The sequence below is a fragment of the Podarcis melisellensis genome (assembly GCF_964234715.1).
Source record: "Podarcis melisellensis genome assembly, chromosome: 1".
NCBI lineage: Eukaryota > Metazoa > Chordata > Lepidosauria > Squamata > Lacertidae > Podarcis > Podarcis melisellensis.
In genome coordinates this window covers 76984371-76998897 of record NC_138528.1, presented here as the reverse complement: position 1 = coordinate 76998897, position 14527 = coordinate 76984371, and the positions used below count along the sequence as shown (strand labels likewise).

The following is a 14527-nucleotide window of genomic DNA, read 5'->3' as shown; positions in this document are numbered from 1 at the left end:
TTTGTTGTACCAAGTGCTCAGTCTTCTCAGTGGAGAGATTATATTAGTTAATGTGTTTGACTATTGAATGTGTGAGATTATGTTTAAAGTCAGAGAATAGAACAGACACCATTAGATGTACTGCTGGGTAAATGTTTAACGCTTCTTGTTTTTGTATCTATTTAAAAACCAATACAAACTTGTTTTTTTTTAAAAAAAAAAAAAAGGTCACCAAGATCACTTCCGAATGACCTGTTTATTGAAAATTTATCCTGGCTTGCTTGCACAAAGTTTGCAGGGGGAGGTATGCAGCACCTGCTAGTTACTGAGCATTCATTCTGATTTGTTTGGCGGTTATCCACCGTCAAGTCAGACAACTGTTATTGCCACAGTTTCCAGTGCATTTTCCTGACCCTTTCATTTTTGGAAGTGGGTTTGTTGTGCAAGAGGGCAAAATTCACTTTGATTGTGCCATCTGAATTTGCTGGTATGTTCACAGGATTTGGAACTGGAGACTAACTACATCCACCTCAGTTATGCAGTGATGTACTTCTTGGTCAACATAAGAACTTAAGAGCTCTTCTAGATCAAACAAAAGGCCTACCTAAGGACTAGCCAATGTGGTCTCTTCACACGTGAACCACAACTCCTATTATCCCTGAGCATAGTCAGTGTGGGCTGGAGCTGATGGTAGTTGTAGTCTACAGCATCTGGATGGCACCATATTGGGTTATCTATTCCACCAGCCCGTTTTCCACTGTAGTTGTAATTTTTTTCTTGATTTTCTTGTTTTATCTTATTGTAGACTGCTTTGAGGGTTTTTTTACAGCCACACGATGTATGAGTTTTATGAAACAACCAAAATTGGGGAACCACTTATATCTGATGCAATAGCAAAATTGCAAAATTTGCGGTAATAGCAAAATTTGAGTATGTACAGCAAGTCCCAATCTTGGAACAATTCAAGTTTCTTTGCACTAGGACTTACCTTTTGACGAGAACAAGCAATAGTCTATCTGCCGCCTGCTGTTACCAAGGAATAAAATGCCTGCTGTGTTTGACATTTCTCTTCCTTGTGTTTTCTTCAAGGTTCAGGAGCTTTCACTTTGGCAAAGAATAAAGAAAAACAGGGGGAACACGTCGTATCAAATCAACCAGATGTTTTACCCAGCAAAACATAATGATCCATTAAATTTCACCTAGGAACTGGGAGAGCTGTAATATTCAGTCGTTAATGGGACTGTCCATAAATTATATTAATTGCACTTTTAGAAACCTTCCAGAGCACCTTTTTCCCTTGCTGCCATTTTTCAGTGTAGTACAGACCCATCAGAAAGTAAGCCACAGGTATCACTACACCCCTACCAGTAAAATAGTTTATGCCTGCCGTGATGGAATATATTATCTTTATTTTTTTGTGTCAAACATAGAAAGTAATGAATAACACTTTTTTATTTTCTAAACTACTCCTTGAAAGAGTAGGCCCAAACTAGCCACCATGGGAGAGGTCTTCCCAGGGATGTCTAATGAAGGAAGATGCGTATTATGACTTCCTCATGCCCAGCACATCACCAGCACACTGACCCTACTTCTGGGAGCAGGGGAAACACTGAGCAGTGCAACATCAAACCGCATATCACCTTTCCTTAGGTGTTATGAGGGAGGTGTGAGTGGCAGCCATATGCTATCTCACAGTTTGGCTTCAGGCTATGAAAGGCGGGGTGTGTGTGTGTGTGTGCGCGCGCGCACGTGCAGCAGGAAACTGAGGGAAGCCTGGGAATAGGGAGAAGCAAAAAGGGCCCAAGGGACACTGGAGCATCCGCTTTGAGTGCAGAAGATCTCTGTTTCAGTCCCCAGCATCCTCAGACAGGGCTGGGAATGTCCCCTTTTGAAACCCTTGCTGCCATTTCGTGCAGACATCACTGAGCTTAATGGACCAATGGTCTGAGTCATCATGAAACAGCTTTTTGTGCTAGGCATTCACACTATTCACTGAGTGTTTCACTACTGAACAAAGTTCCATTATGCTGGAGATGGGTTCCCCTGCCCCCCACCTTTTCCTTGCACTTGAATTCTGCTCAAAGAAAACCCAGTATTTGCATTAAAAGCAAGTTGACCACATGGAGTCATGCTTTATGTAAGTGATATTTGGGGTCTTTGAACAGTATTGAAATTGGTGGGTACATCGGGACACAGTCCTTTCTGCTGTGTCTGTTGGTTTGATGTCTCTGTGCTTGCTATGCTCTTTCTTATATTATTATGTCATTGTTTGAAGATGTAATCTCAACTGTCATTGAAAGCCACCTTGGAAACCTTTTTGGCTGGAAGGCTGGGTGTGTTTTCAACCAATCAAAATTCTTCCAGCACTACCAGAATCCAGCAACGCTGCTGAATCTGAAAGAGAAAAAAAAGAAAATGAACAGTGTTCATCTATGGAACGTTTCTAGCATGTATCAGCAGTTCCATTTTGACCTTTCACCTTAAAAACAACTTTAGCAAATTTAGCATCCATAGTAACAGGAAGTTAATTTTTTCATACTCCAATGAGCTGGCAAAGAACATCTGAGGCAATAAGAAAACTGCTTCAATCCAAGTCAGTAAGTCCATGAAGTGGATGGAAACCAATATGCTGTAACATATATTGAGTCACTTCTTACATAACCATTGCCATAGTCAGTGTTGCCAGGGAACAGAGTTTAGTTTTCTGGGATTGGTGCCATCTAAGCCTTTTATCTCATGACTTGCTGTACCTGGGACAGGTGTAGCCCTTTGCTCCCTGCACTGTTATCTGAAATCCACACTAAAGAGCCATGCTATACTTTTGGAAAATAATGGCATCATTCTACAAACCTCTGAATATCTATCTATCTATCTATCTGAACTCAGTGGAGAAATTCTCTGTAACACAAATATTATCCATTTGACCCAGCCTGCTTCCTCCAATGACAGCAGACCCTGACATTTTAAATCATACTTCATACTCTTCTGCAGGAAGCAAATAATGTGTGAAGCAGCTTCTGGGCCTTAAAGAAGAAATAGAAGGCGAGAACAGATTCTGGTCCCAGCAGACCATTAGTGAGACACGCTAGATTAAAGTAATGTACAGTATTTTAAGAAAGAACCTCCACCCCAAAACTAGTCAGAACTCTTGAGCAAACATAGATCATAGTTATTACTCCAGGAAGCCCATCCTTCTTCCCTTAGTTGAGCAACAACAAACCTTTTGTTATGTGACAAGGAAAGAGGATTGCATCCAAGATGACATAGATACAGGAGGGTGAGGAATAGTGATTTTGATTATTCTTGTTTTCATTTGTCTCTTATGTGGATGAATTAAAAGGGGGAGGGGGCATGGTTTTAGGCTCAATACAGAAGCAGCACAGACTCAAGATCTGAAGAGCTTTTTGTGATTTGTGGGTTTGAAATGTAGCTTCTTTGCTTATTCCTTTATGACAAAAGAGGCTCTTTCACAACCTGCAAAGCTGACACACTGGTATGTGGCATCACATGATTATGATGTCACCACGCCAAGAAATTGCCCGTTCTAGGGAGAATCAAAATGAATCCCAACCTGAGCGGATTCTTTTATTGCAGAAGGGAGTGGACTTAAGGATAATAAACAAAACCATCCATTTCCCCTAACCACTGATGTCACATTACGTTCAATTAATTACACTATGAGTCAGCACTTGGGACTTTTTTTCAGCCGTTAACTTTCCAGATGCTAAAGTGAGCGGCAACCTTCCCCCTCCCCGTTTTCCCTAAATTGTTGGTGCGTCCAAAATGAAAATGCTTCAGTTTTGCACTGCTGCCGATTACATGGCACTCGGAGCGGTGGCACATCCGTCGCCTTCAAAGGAGACTTTGTTGCCGCCAACCTCGCGACAAACAATGCCGCAAAGATTAAATACCGAACGGAATGCGGCAGAATTGCGTCGTCTTTGCAGCCCCGGCGGAGATGTTGATACCCTGAACCACATCGAGGAGGGGGAGGGGGAGGGAAGCCAACTCGTGTCTTCTCGCGTTTCCTCCAATGATGCAGTGCATTTTCATCCCCATCCCACCTGCCTCCGTTTCCGATTACTTTTATTTAGGTTTAGTTTGAGATGTGAATCCTGAATAAAATCACCCCTGGTCCACTTGCCAGGGGAAAGGGAGGAGGCTGGCTGAATGGATCAAGAAAAGAAAATGGAGTCTACAATACAAACAAGGGAGTGGAAATAAAGAAGTGCGGTGTGTGCGAGGGGGAATACACAACTGGCGGCGAGAGAGGGAGCGTGCAGAGAACCGCTGGATGATGGAAAGCGGAGGAAAAGCTGCAGGCTGGGCTCGCGGGGTGGGGGAGGGAGGGAGGGAGTCTGGGCACAGCCGCCACTCCTTTTGTGCGCGCCGAGAGGGGCAGGAGGGAGGAAGCGGGGAGAGCAGCCGCCACCGCCGCCGCTTGCCGCCACCTTGCTCCCTCCTTCCCCTCCCCCACAACCCCAAGGTTCTCTCCTCTGCATTTCAGTCTATGCGTATCGCAGGGATACGCGCGAGAGCCTAGGCAGCGCCGGATAACCAGAGCAACGGGGAAGGCAGCCAATGGACTTCCCGCGCCGCGTCTTCCCTCTGGACCAATCAGGGAGAGGCGCGGCCGCAACCTTGCGGTTGGCTCGGGCACGTAGCCAATCAATAGAGACGAAGAGAGAGGGACGGGGGGTGGTGGTTGGTGGTGCGGATGCGAGCGGGTGGGAGGGGGCGAGGCTGATGAGCGCGAGGTGAACGCGCGCACGAGGTCCGCGTGCGAGCGGCTATAAGAACCCTCGCGAGCGCCGCGCGCCGCATACCGTCTGCGGGGCTCGAAGGCAGGAGGTGCGTAGCGAGGCTTTTCCTGCGTGTGGCGCTGCCGTTGTTCCTTCTGCCTCCCGAGCTCGCTCTCCTCTCGCTCGTCGGCCATGAAGACCAAGTTCTGTAACGGCGGCGAGGCCGACCCTTCCCCGCTGGGGCTCCTGCTGGGGTGCGCCCAGGGCCCGGTCTTGCCCGCCCTCACCCAGTCTCCCTCGTCGCCGGCGCTGCCGCCTTCCTCTCACGCCGAGGCCGAAGCCAAGCAGCAGCCCCTCGCCTTGCCGCCGACGCCGCCGACCCCTCCCTCCCCGCCGGCGGAGGAGCAGCCCGACCCCCGCACCCGCCGCAAGGCGTATTTTTGGTGCAGGGAGTTCCTGCGGGGGGCGTGGCGGGGGTTGCGGGAAGATCAGCTGCGCATCACGCCCATCAGGTCAGCCACATACGGGGGAGGGGTGGGGAGTGGGAACATCAAGGGATCAGCCTTCTAGGGTGAATGCGATTAAGAGCTGTGTGTCTCTGAGCGTGTACAAAGTGCGTTCTCGTCGCCACGAAACAACCACATCTGGCATCAGGTTTCCATGACGGTGCGGCCCCTTCAAACCTGAAATGAGGGGAAGGGGTGGGGCTGTTGGCTCTTGTCGGACCTGGCACCTTTTGTCTCCCACAGTCTTACTGATAACGACGTTATGGAGGGGAGTCCTTAAGGCTTCATATCGGATCTATACGCACTGAAATGTTACAGGGAAACCATTGTCCATATGGTGGTACTGCCGTTTTCTACCAAGGGCAAGCCACTGACCTCCCAAGAGTAATGGAAGGGCAGAAGCAGACCTGTGTTGTGGGGAGAAGCAGACCTGTGTTGTGGAGCTTCACTGCTGCCAAGGACCTGTCGGTGCCTATATGTATCTAGAGATGTTTCTGTATATTGCAAACATACTGTTGCCTTCTTGTGTGAGAACATTTGAAGGTATCTCAATAGATAAAATAGTTAAATGAATGATTGACTCATTCCTGATACCTTCCTAGGCCATTGTTTGCACTAACCATGGTTTAGAATCCTAACAATGGTTCGAGCTTAAAAATGTATAGGAATATTGTAGTCTAGCTTGACTGCTTTTGTTTCTCTTTTGCACTCCTATGGAGATAGAGCAGTGACCCCAACTGTGAATTCAGACATCACAACCATATACAGTTGGCAAAGCTTATGGTTAACAAGCCCATTTTAAGACATAGTTTGTTTCCTCTCCCCCCAGTTTACTGGATAATTTATGAACCATAGATAGTGAATTGTGCCATTATCCAATCTTCAGAACCTTTGACACAAATGGGATAAGAAGAGAAAGTAATGTGTGGACGTCCATTAACTTTTGGGAGCACATCTTTTATCTCTCTGTAGTATAGTATGAGACAGATTTTTGACCACAAGCAAGAGTAGGGTGTGCATACATCTTTCAAGCCATCCCACAGTGATAAGGTTGTTGTCTCTGTTAAGCCTTGAGCTGTTTTGTTGAACTCAGAAGTTACTTTCATCTAGGACAGAGTTTCCCAATCTTTGGTCTCCAGCTGCTGTTGAATTACAACTCCCATTACCCCTAGCTAGCAGGAGCAGTGGTCAGGGATGATGGGAATTGTAGTCCAAAAACATCTGGAAGCTCAAGTTTGTGAAACCCTGATCTAGGAAATTAAATGAATTCCACTACATGTGTGGCTAAATAGATATGTATGTTTGTGCCAAAAATGTGTTGCACTTCACAAGTTTGATTTATTCAGTTTACTATTTTGAATTGATTTCTATACAGGAATTTCTTGTGTTCTACGATTTGAGCTGATGATATTTCTGGAGGTTTTTGTTTGCTTACATTAGCCCATAGTCCGAAAGGAAAATCAATTTTTAAAAAACTCTTTAAGTACACTACTAAGTTGACTTCACTGATTGTCTAGTAGCCATTAAATGGGAATGTACCATTCAAAAAAGCTTCAGAGGTGATGAAAAGTTTAAGGCAATATTTTAAAAATGTGAGTCAAACTTAACTTGTAAGATGGTTTCTGAACAATGAAATGTGTATTCTACCCTGTGATTTTTTTTTTTTTTGAATGAGACTGCTCAGCAGTATGAGTCATTTTTTGGCAACAAGTTACTGTAGTATCAGGTGCCTTGCTCTGACTCTCAATGCCAGCAATGAGTAGATAACTGGCTTGGGTATAGTATGGGTAAGTAATCAGGAATGGAAAGTTTTTTAGATTTTGTATAATTGCCTCTGAAGAAAAGAAGTAAAACAAAAACCTTTTCTAATCACTTTAATTTTTCTAGAATGCCCAACAGTTAATACTCATACCAGATATGTCAGTGAGGGATTTATTGCCTTGTAATTTTTTTTTATTTAAAATGCTTTGTTTAAAATATTTGTCCTGTCCTTTATCCCAGATCCATGGACAAGTAACATTAATTTTGAAAAACTAGAACAAATCCATGGGAATACATATAGCATTTCCCCATTTAACATGTTTAGAATTTTAATAGTTAAACTGAACTCTAAAAGCCATAGTTCCAGAATGTTCACAAGTAGCTGGACTACTTGTATATTTTAAGGGCATTTGGCAGAATCACACTGGTGTGTAAAAGAGGTCATAATGTAACCCAAGAGGTCACAATATAATAGTGTTGAATATTATTACAGCCCAATTCTAAATACTGTATGTTAACTTAGAAATATGGAATACTACTGAACTTAGTAGAACTTAAATTTCATTTTAAGTATGCTTAGGAATGTAGCTTTAATATCTCTCTAGTTTATTTAAAATAGACACTTTCTTAAACACACAACTGTTTGCAACTTTTAGCTTGCAGTTCCTGCTGTTGAACGTTAATAATCTTAGCAGCATTGTATCTATTCTTGGAGCTGCCATTTATAAAACTCATCTGAATCCCTATTTTGTATACACATTACTTTAGTGTACAATCCAATACATGCCTACTCAGAAGTAAGTCCAATTGAATTTAATGTGATTTCCTCCTAGGAAAATGTGTATAGGATTTCAGCCTGAATATGTTTTAGGAACAATCAGGAATTGTGATTAAATTTGCTTCAAATATACTAAAACTATCCAAATAACCCATGTTTAGTTAACTTTGAGAAGTGGTCTTGTTCTATCAAAACATGGATGAAAAAGATGGGTGCATACTGCTCCCCTTGTGGTATCAAAACCAGAAACCAGCTTCTAGGATATCTTTACTTTTCTATGGGTTATATACTGTATAAATACATAAATACATAAATACTGTATAAATACATAAGAATACAATTCTTTTAGATACTGATATTTAAAATAATCTGGGACTGCTGCCTATCTGTTGAGCCATGATCCTCAGCATCGGCAGTGCTTTTGTTTCTGAGCAAGTCTGCTTAAGCTTCAACTGAGAATAGATCCACATGATTTCCCCCCTTCAGTATCTCTTCCGTCTCACATGCCCTGCAATAAAGACTTTACTCTTGCAAAAAACACCCCCCCCAAAAAAAACCCCACACACCTGGGAATAGTTCCTTGTTGCTTATCTTTGTGTGGAGCCTCATACCGGAGTGGGGGGGGGGAAACCCTTCACTTCTGGAGCAGCCTTTGGCAATTCTACCTTGGTCTGATGGGAGTTGTAGTTGAAAACATCGGGAGGGCAACAGGTTGTTGAAGGCAGTTCTGAAGTACCCAAGTCTTGGTACTTGAGAGAGCCAGTGTGGTGTAGTGGTTAAGAGCGGTAGACTCGTAATCTGGTGAAGCGGGTTAGATTCCCCGCTTCTCCACATGCAGCTGCTGGGTGACCTTGGGCCAGTCACACTTCTCTGAAGTCTCTCAGCCCCACTCACCTCACAGAGTGTTTGTTGTGGGGGAGGAAGGGAAAGGAGAATGTTAGCCGCTTTGAGACTCCTTAGGGTAGTGATAAAGCGGGGTATCAAATCCAAACTCCTCTTCTTCTTCTCTTGGGGGTTGTAAACTTTATGGGGTCTTTAGGCACATTTGAAAACCAGAGAAGCAGTTGTTAGATCTATCTAACAATAGGTCCTTCTTTCAACCCTAATTTTAGCAGTTGCGGGGGGAGGACCTTGTGTGTGCCAGGGGAGGCTTCTGTGGGTGCATACACAGGTGCAAGTGCCGCACTGGAGACCCTTCACATCCTCCAAATGTTTAAAATGTGGGCATGACTAAACACAAATTTAGGTTTCTTCTATAAGGTTTTGTTTAAAAAGTGCCAAAGCATTGTTTTTCTGCTACTGTAAATGTTCACTTGTACCTGAAGAATAAAGAAGTTTGTTGTGGAGGGAGGTGCTTAATTTTGCCTACCTGTTTTTCTGGTACTATAGGTTTGTTAGGGTAAACACAGAAAACTGTTGAAAGAGTGGGTGCACACACCTGTTTTCTAGTCCGAACCTTCCCCTGCTCAAGCTGCTTTTCTCTCAGAAAGATATGTCAGGTTTTTCAATATAGCATTCAGTTCATCCTTAAAGTGCTGGTTGAAAGTTTTTATTTTCTGCTGCTTTGTCATCTTTTTCTGGTATATAGCTTGAGTATTCTCCATGTAGTTTTAAGGTTCTTAGTGATAGCAAATCAAGGGCTTTTCTTTGTAATTGAAAAAAAAAAGTGTCCCAGCTGCACTTCAGTACTGGGTTTCTTGTAAAACATTAGGAGCGGGGAATAACTCCAAAGGTAGGTAGTAGAAAGATGGGCTAACTTGGCAGAGAGTAGTTTCTGGTACTGTACTCCTTTCTGTTGTGGTATCTTTGTGCAATTTGATGCTCTGGACACAGATTGAGAGTGGCTTTTTGTGGTTTAATTATTAAATTGGACTATTCTGCATCTAGGAAAAATAATCCAAACTAGCAAATGCTGCCTATCTCAAATGTTTGTTCATTTAGCTTCATAAACCAGTTATGATGGTGTGCTTTTCCTCCTGGATGGAAGTGCACAACAGGGCTTGCTTTCAGATTTTTTGCTGCTACTACTTCAGCAGCACAAGAAACTGTAAGGTTCCTTGGTGTTCAACTGGTGCTTTATTAAAACGAATAAGGCAGCAGATGCTTTGCATAGGCACATTCTTGCTGAAGGTTCCCCCTCCCCCAACAAATAGATGTGTTGGCAGCCCAGTCCATTTATGAAATAAATGAGTAGCAAATTGCATCAATATGAATTGGTTTAAGTTTCTTCTAGTACTTGAGAACTTCAGCCAGGAAATTCCACCCTTTTAGACTTGCTTAGAAGCAAGGCTACATCATCATCAGCTGATCTGTTTAGGATTGCAAGCTAGAGTTCTTTCTCTTTCTTCTTCACGAAAGAGAAAGTTCTGCCTGCCACAGTTCCCACAGGGCAGCCCTGTTCAACACACAGGCAGCATTGCTGAAGTTGTGTGTGAGAGGAGCCTTGTTAGCTATACATTGTGTAGCGGAGCACATCACTAATGTGCCCCTCAGATGAGGGATGGTCCTGCCTGCCTCTTAAATAAGAAGCGGGTGGTGTCAAAGCTATGTGCAAAACTATCTGCATTCTTCTGTTTAGTAATCTCTCTTAAATTTAGAAAGAATGAATGCTAAGCAGGGGGCATCACAGGGTTAGGGTTAGGGTTAAGAAGCTGCTTTTATATCAAGTTGGACCATTGGCCCATCTAATTCCATATTGTCAGCACTGTCTGGCAGTGATGCTCTAGTCTAGGGGCTTTAAAGCAGGTTCTTTTCCCTTCCTGGAAATGCCAGGGATTGAATTTTGAGATCTCATCTTGCAAAGCAGGCACTGAGCTGCAACCCTTCCTCTTACACAGAGCAGATACCCTAATGGAACATTCCTTTATAACTGTGTATCAAAGGAGTTGTGCCTTGAATTGCTTCACCCTTTGTAGTTTGTCATGACAATTGCACTTTGACAGTTGAAATTAACGTAGTAAAGCATAAGCTTCAAGAGGCATCACTTAAGAATAATATTTTATTTATATGGTGCCACCCAATTTGGGAGAAATGTGGGCTTATATGTACATGAAATGAACACATTATAGAATCGGTGCATGTTGGAGGCACCCACAATAGTGTCCATGGCAAGGGCCTCAGATTCGAAGCTTTCTTTTAAAAAAGTAAGTCATAGCCCTCCTAGAAAGAAAGTAATGAAGCAAAGTGTGCAGCTATCATTCTAAGCAATTTCTGTGAAATGAGTCCGTCTACTCCCTGTCATTTTTTAGCCAACCAGTGAGTTGTCTGGACACAAGGCAGTAGGAGTCCCTGGGGTCCTAAATAATTACTATTTCCCTCTACACTTGGGTGCACCTTTCCTGCTTCTGTCTTATTTTCTAGTCCTTGAGTCCACCCATTTGCTGCTCTGCTTATTTTGTTTTGCTGCCCATCAGCTACATGGAGCAGGCAGCTCCTTCAGAGACTTTAAAAAAAGATGTGAGTTGAGGTAATGACCTAAATTAGTCATGGCCATTAATTTCAATTGGTCTACTCTGAGTAAAAGTTTATTACAACCCATAATAATTATAACATTTCCCCTGGTTGTTCCCAAGTTGCTGTTGCTGTTGGGGCAGGGAGTGGACCCATGTAAGAAACATTATCTTCATCACCTTTTCCTCTGCCTGGGATTGTTCTCAAATTGCTTGGGAAGTGGAGAGCATTATCTTCTCATCGTACAAAATTTAAAAATTTTGAGAAGCTTGTAGGTGATATTCAGCCTCAAACGTTACACTAGTTTGGGCCAGTATTGCTCAACTACAACTCTGGTGATGTGTTTTTTTCCTTTTTTAATTCAATAAAGATAATATGCGTTTGTATTTCTAACTATGCCTCTGTATGGCTGACTGTAGCAATTGAAAATTATTCCTGGATTCAGTTATATTTTATTTTCTAGCTCTAATGCATAGCAACACGTAGCATAACAACCAAGACTTAAAATTGTGTGGAAAAGGAAGTTTTTCAAACATTTTTTGTTTACAAAAAAAATTTGAATGGCTTTTTCCTAATTGGAACAAGTTTTGTTCCTGTGTGTCTCCTTTTTCTACTCTTTTGGAGGTGGTAGTCATTTTGTATTAGGCAACACCTCTGGTAGCAGCCATTTTGTGACTGCCCTTGGTATTGCCCTTATGTAGATTGTCAGTTAGGAATAAAGACTAAGGGGTTAAGCTGAACCAATGGCAGAATATCTTAAAGTACCAAATTAACTCCATTACAGCACTCATTGGTCATATACGCACCCCAGCCGTCTATAACTATATTCTATCTTCTGAGCTTTCAGAAATGTCCATGAAGTTCCACCATAGCACAGCAGTTTTCACTTTTCATACTCCTGCTGTAAATGTCTTTGGTTTTACAATAACTGGATGGATTAGGCTAGCTTTTTGAACTTAAAACATAGAATTAGTTCTCAATAAGGATATGTTTTATTGCTCTCCTAGATGATGATCTGTGAAATTTTAAGAGCACACTAGAGGCTTTTAATGAGGTGGGAGGTAGTTTCTCTTGCATCCTCTGCACCACAGTCAAGCTGCTTGCAACTTCTCCTTCAGCACCTTGTTGCTAGGACCTCAAATGCTGCTGTGCACCACATTTGCACTGCAAGGAAGAATGTGTTATGCCACTTTGTTCCAAGAAGTAGTCATCCCAGCTTTTCTTCACCTCCACCTGTTCTCAGAGTAGAATACATCCTGGACTGAACAGGGCCCAACACCCAGATGACTTCACCAGTCCAAAAACTCATTTCAGAATGGGTTGGGGTGGGTGGGTGAGGAGCGAGGCAATGCATCACTCGTGCATTGCACCCCTTCTCATCTTTCCAAAACCAGTCACCAAGGTAGGAGCCATGTCCAACCCAATAACTGTTTTAAGGAAGCAGATAAAATAGATGTTCCCTCAAAGCTGATGTGAATATCAATCATCATTATAGGAAAAAATGCAGACTGCTTAACTTGACTGAGAAGAACAAATTGTGGTCAGCCATTCACTATGCCTCAGTATTGTATACCTCATGGTGTTGTGATAAAATCAGATAACTCAATGTAGAGTGCCCTGAGTGAATGTCTTAGAAGTGCAGGATATATGAGAATACGCTTTATAAGCTCAGGACTCTTATATAGGGTAGCATTTTATCATTGTAGAGAACTGGATCAAACTGATCCTGTATGTTAAGTACTTGTGCTCATTGTTATAAATAATCTAACAAACATGCTTTGCCTCTAGTCACATATTATGGTCCTTCCCATTGTCCAAAATTATTTATTAGCTATTCTACCTTAAACAGTGACTTCGGAGACATAAATGCAAAGTACTATTAAACTGAAATTTCTTCCTAATTCTTCTAACTTATATTTAAATACAGATTTGGGAATGAAATTCAAGCTATGTTTTAATAAAGTTAGTGTTAGGAGTAGAACCTGGAAGACCAGGGTTTAAATCCGTACTCTGCCATGAAGTAACTCTACCTCAGAGGGTTGTTGCATGGAGGAAATGTGAAATGTAAATGTAGACATAATATAGTCAGTGCTGAAAAAATAGAAAGTTAGGCTGTGTAGAATAGCTCTTTCATGTCCAGTTGTCTAATTCAGGGTACTGGAATCTGAACTTCAGTCATGTGAGAAGTGCAAGTGTTCATATGTGTAACTCATAATTCTTTCCTTCTTAGGGGAGGCCTCAGCAACATGTTGTTCCAGTGCTCATTACCTGATACCATGGAGACTGTTGCAGATGAACCACGCACAGTTCTTCTTCGCTTATATGGTGCCATTCTACAAATGGTGAGTCTTTGGCGTGGGGGAGTGGGCTGATGTTTAAACATCTTGCATTAGAATAGGCTTGAAAATATTAAAATTAGATTTTATTGCACATGCATACTCTGTGATTTGAGAGCTCTTCAGTTTAGATTTGTTCATTTCTTATTGCCTAGAAATTGCTTTCTATGCAGATCTCGGATGTATAGTTTTTTTTAGTTAGTTTTGCACTGTCTTGTCAGTATGCATGCGGACATTTCCTGGAGTTTTGCTATTCAGAAAAATTGTCACTTATTACCCTCTTTGTGCTTTGCAGACTTAAACTGAGAAACAACATTCATGGTAAATCTGATAACTGTCTAGAATTTCGTTAAATCATTAACTACAAGCAGCTTCAAGTCTTTCCCCAAAATTCCTTCCAGGAAACATGTACCAAGCTTTTACTGTCAGTAATCTAACAGCATTTGGTAGAAGCACTTCATTTTCCCTTTTCCCATTTTGTTGCTTCCAAGTGCATCGCTCTGGATGCATGCAGATGGAAATTGGAAATTGAGGCCATGATCAATTCACTGGTGCCGTACCTATGGACAAAGGATTCCCATAGATCCAATAGTGCTCCTGTTTATTTATGTCAGGGTTTTACATTATGCTTCAGCCACATTTCTGGCATGATTCACAATATATAAATGACAGGATAAAAATACAAAACCCAGAATTGTGATATGCATAGCTGCAACTAAAAGCAATTGAACTTAAAACATGGGAGAATACATGTCTGTGCTTGGTGCTGAAAAAAAATAACATTGTGTGCATCAGACAAGCTTCCCTGGAAAGGGAATTCTAAATGCAACACCAAGTAGGCAGTTTCTTTAGTTGCCATCCACTTGTTTCTGATGATAAGGATGCCTGGAGGAGTACCTCCAGAGATGACCTCCAATAATGGACACGCTGACATGGAGGTGGGCTTTCTTCTGGTACCCAAGTCTCAAGCTATGT

General features: G+C 42.3%; 1 protein-coding gene and 1 long non-coding RNA gene across 3 annotated transcripts in view; one reads left to right on the top strand and one right to left on the bottom strand.

Annotated features, from left to right (window-relative positions):
- Positions 1-2074: 2074 nt before the first annotated feature.
- LOC309378461 lies at positions 2075-4651 on the bottom strand. 2 transcript variants are annotated; one of them, XR_014172091.1, is made up of 2 exons: positions 3138-4651; positions 2075-2373 (listed from the first exon to the last, which is right to left on the bottom strand). It is a non-coding gene; the product is annotated as an uncharacterized lncRNA (long non-coding RNA). The 2 variants fall into 2 exon arrangements; XR_014172092.1 differs by having other exon boundaries at positions 3200-4651.
- A 54-nt stretch (positions 4652-4705) lies between these two features.
- The window catches only part of CHKA (choline kinase alpha), a 28415-nt gene continuing 18593 nt past the window's right edge, over positions 4706-14527 (top strand). The window contains exons 1-2 of the mRNA XM_081924034.1: positions 4706-5233; positions 13447-13558. Coding sequence (XP_081780160.1) covers positions 4914-5233; positions 13447-13558 — 432 coding nt within the window. The 5' untranslated portion in view covers positions 4706-4913. The remainder of the gene's footprint in view (positions 5234-13446; positions 13559-14527) is intronic.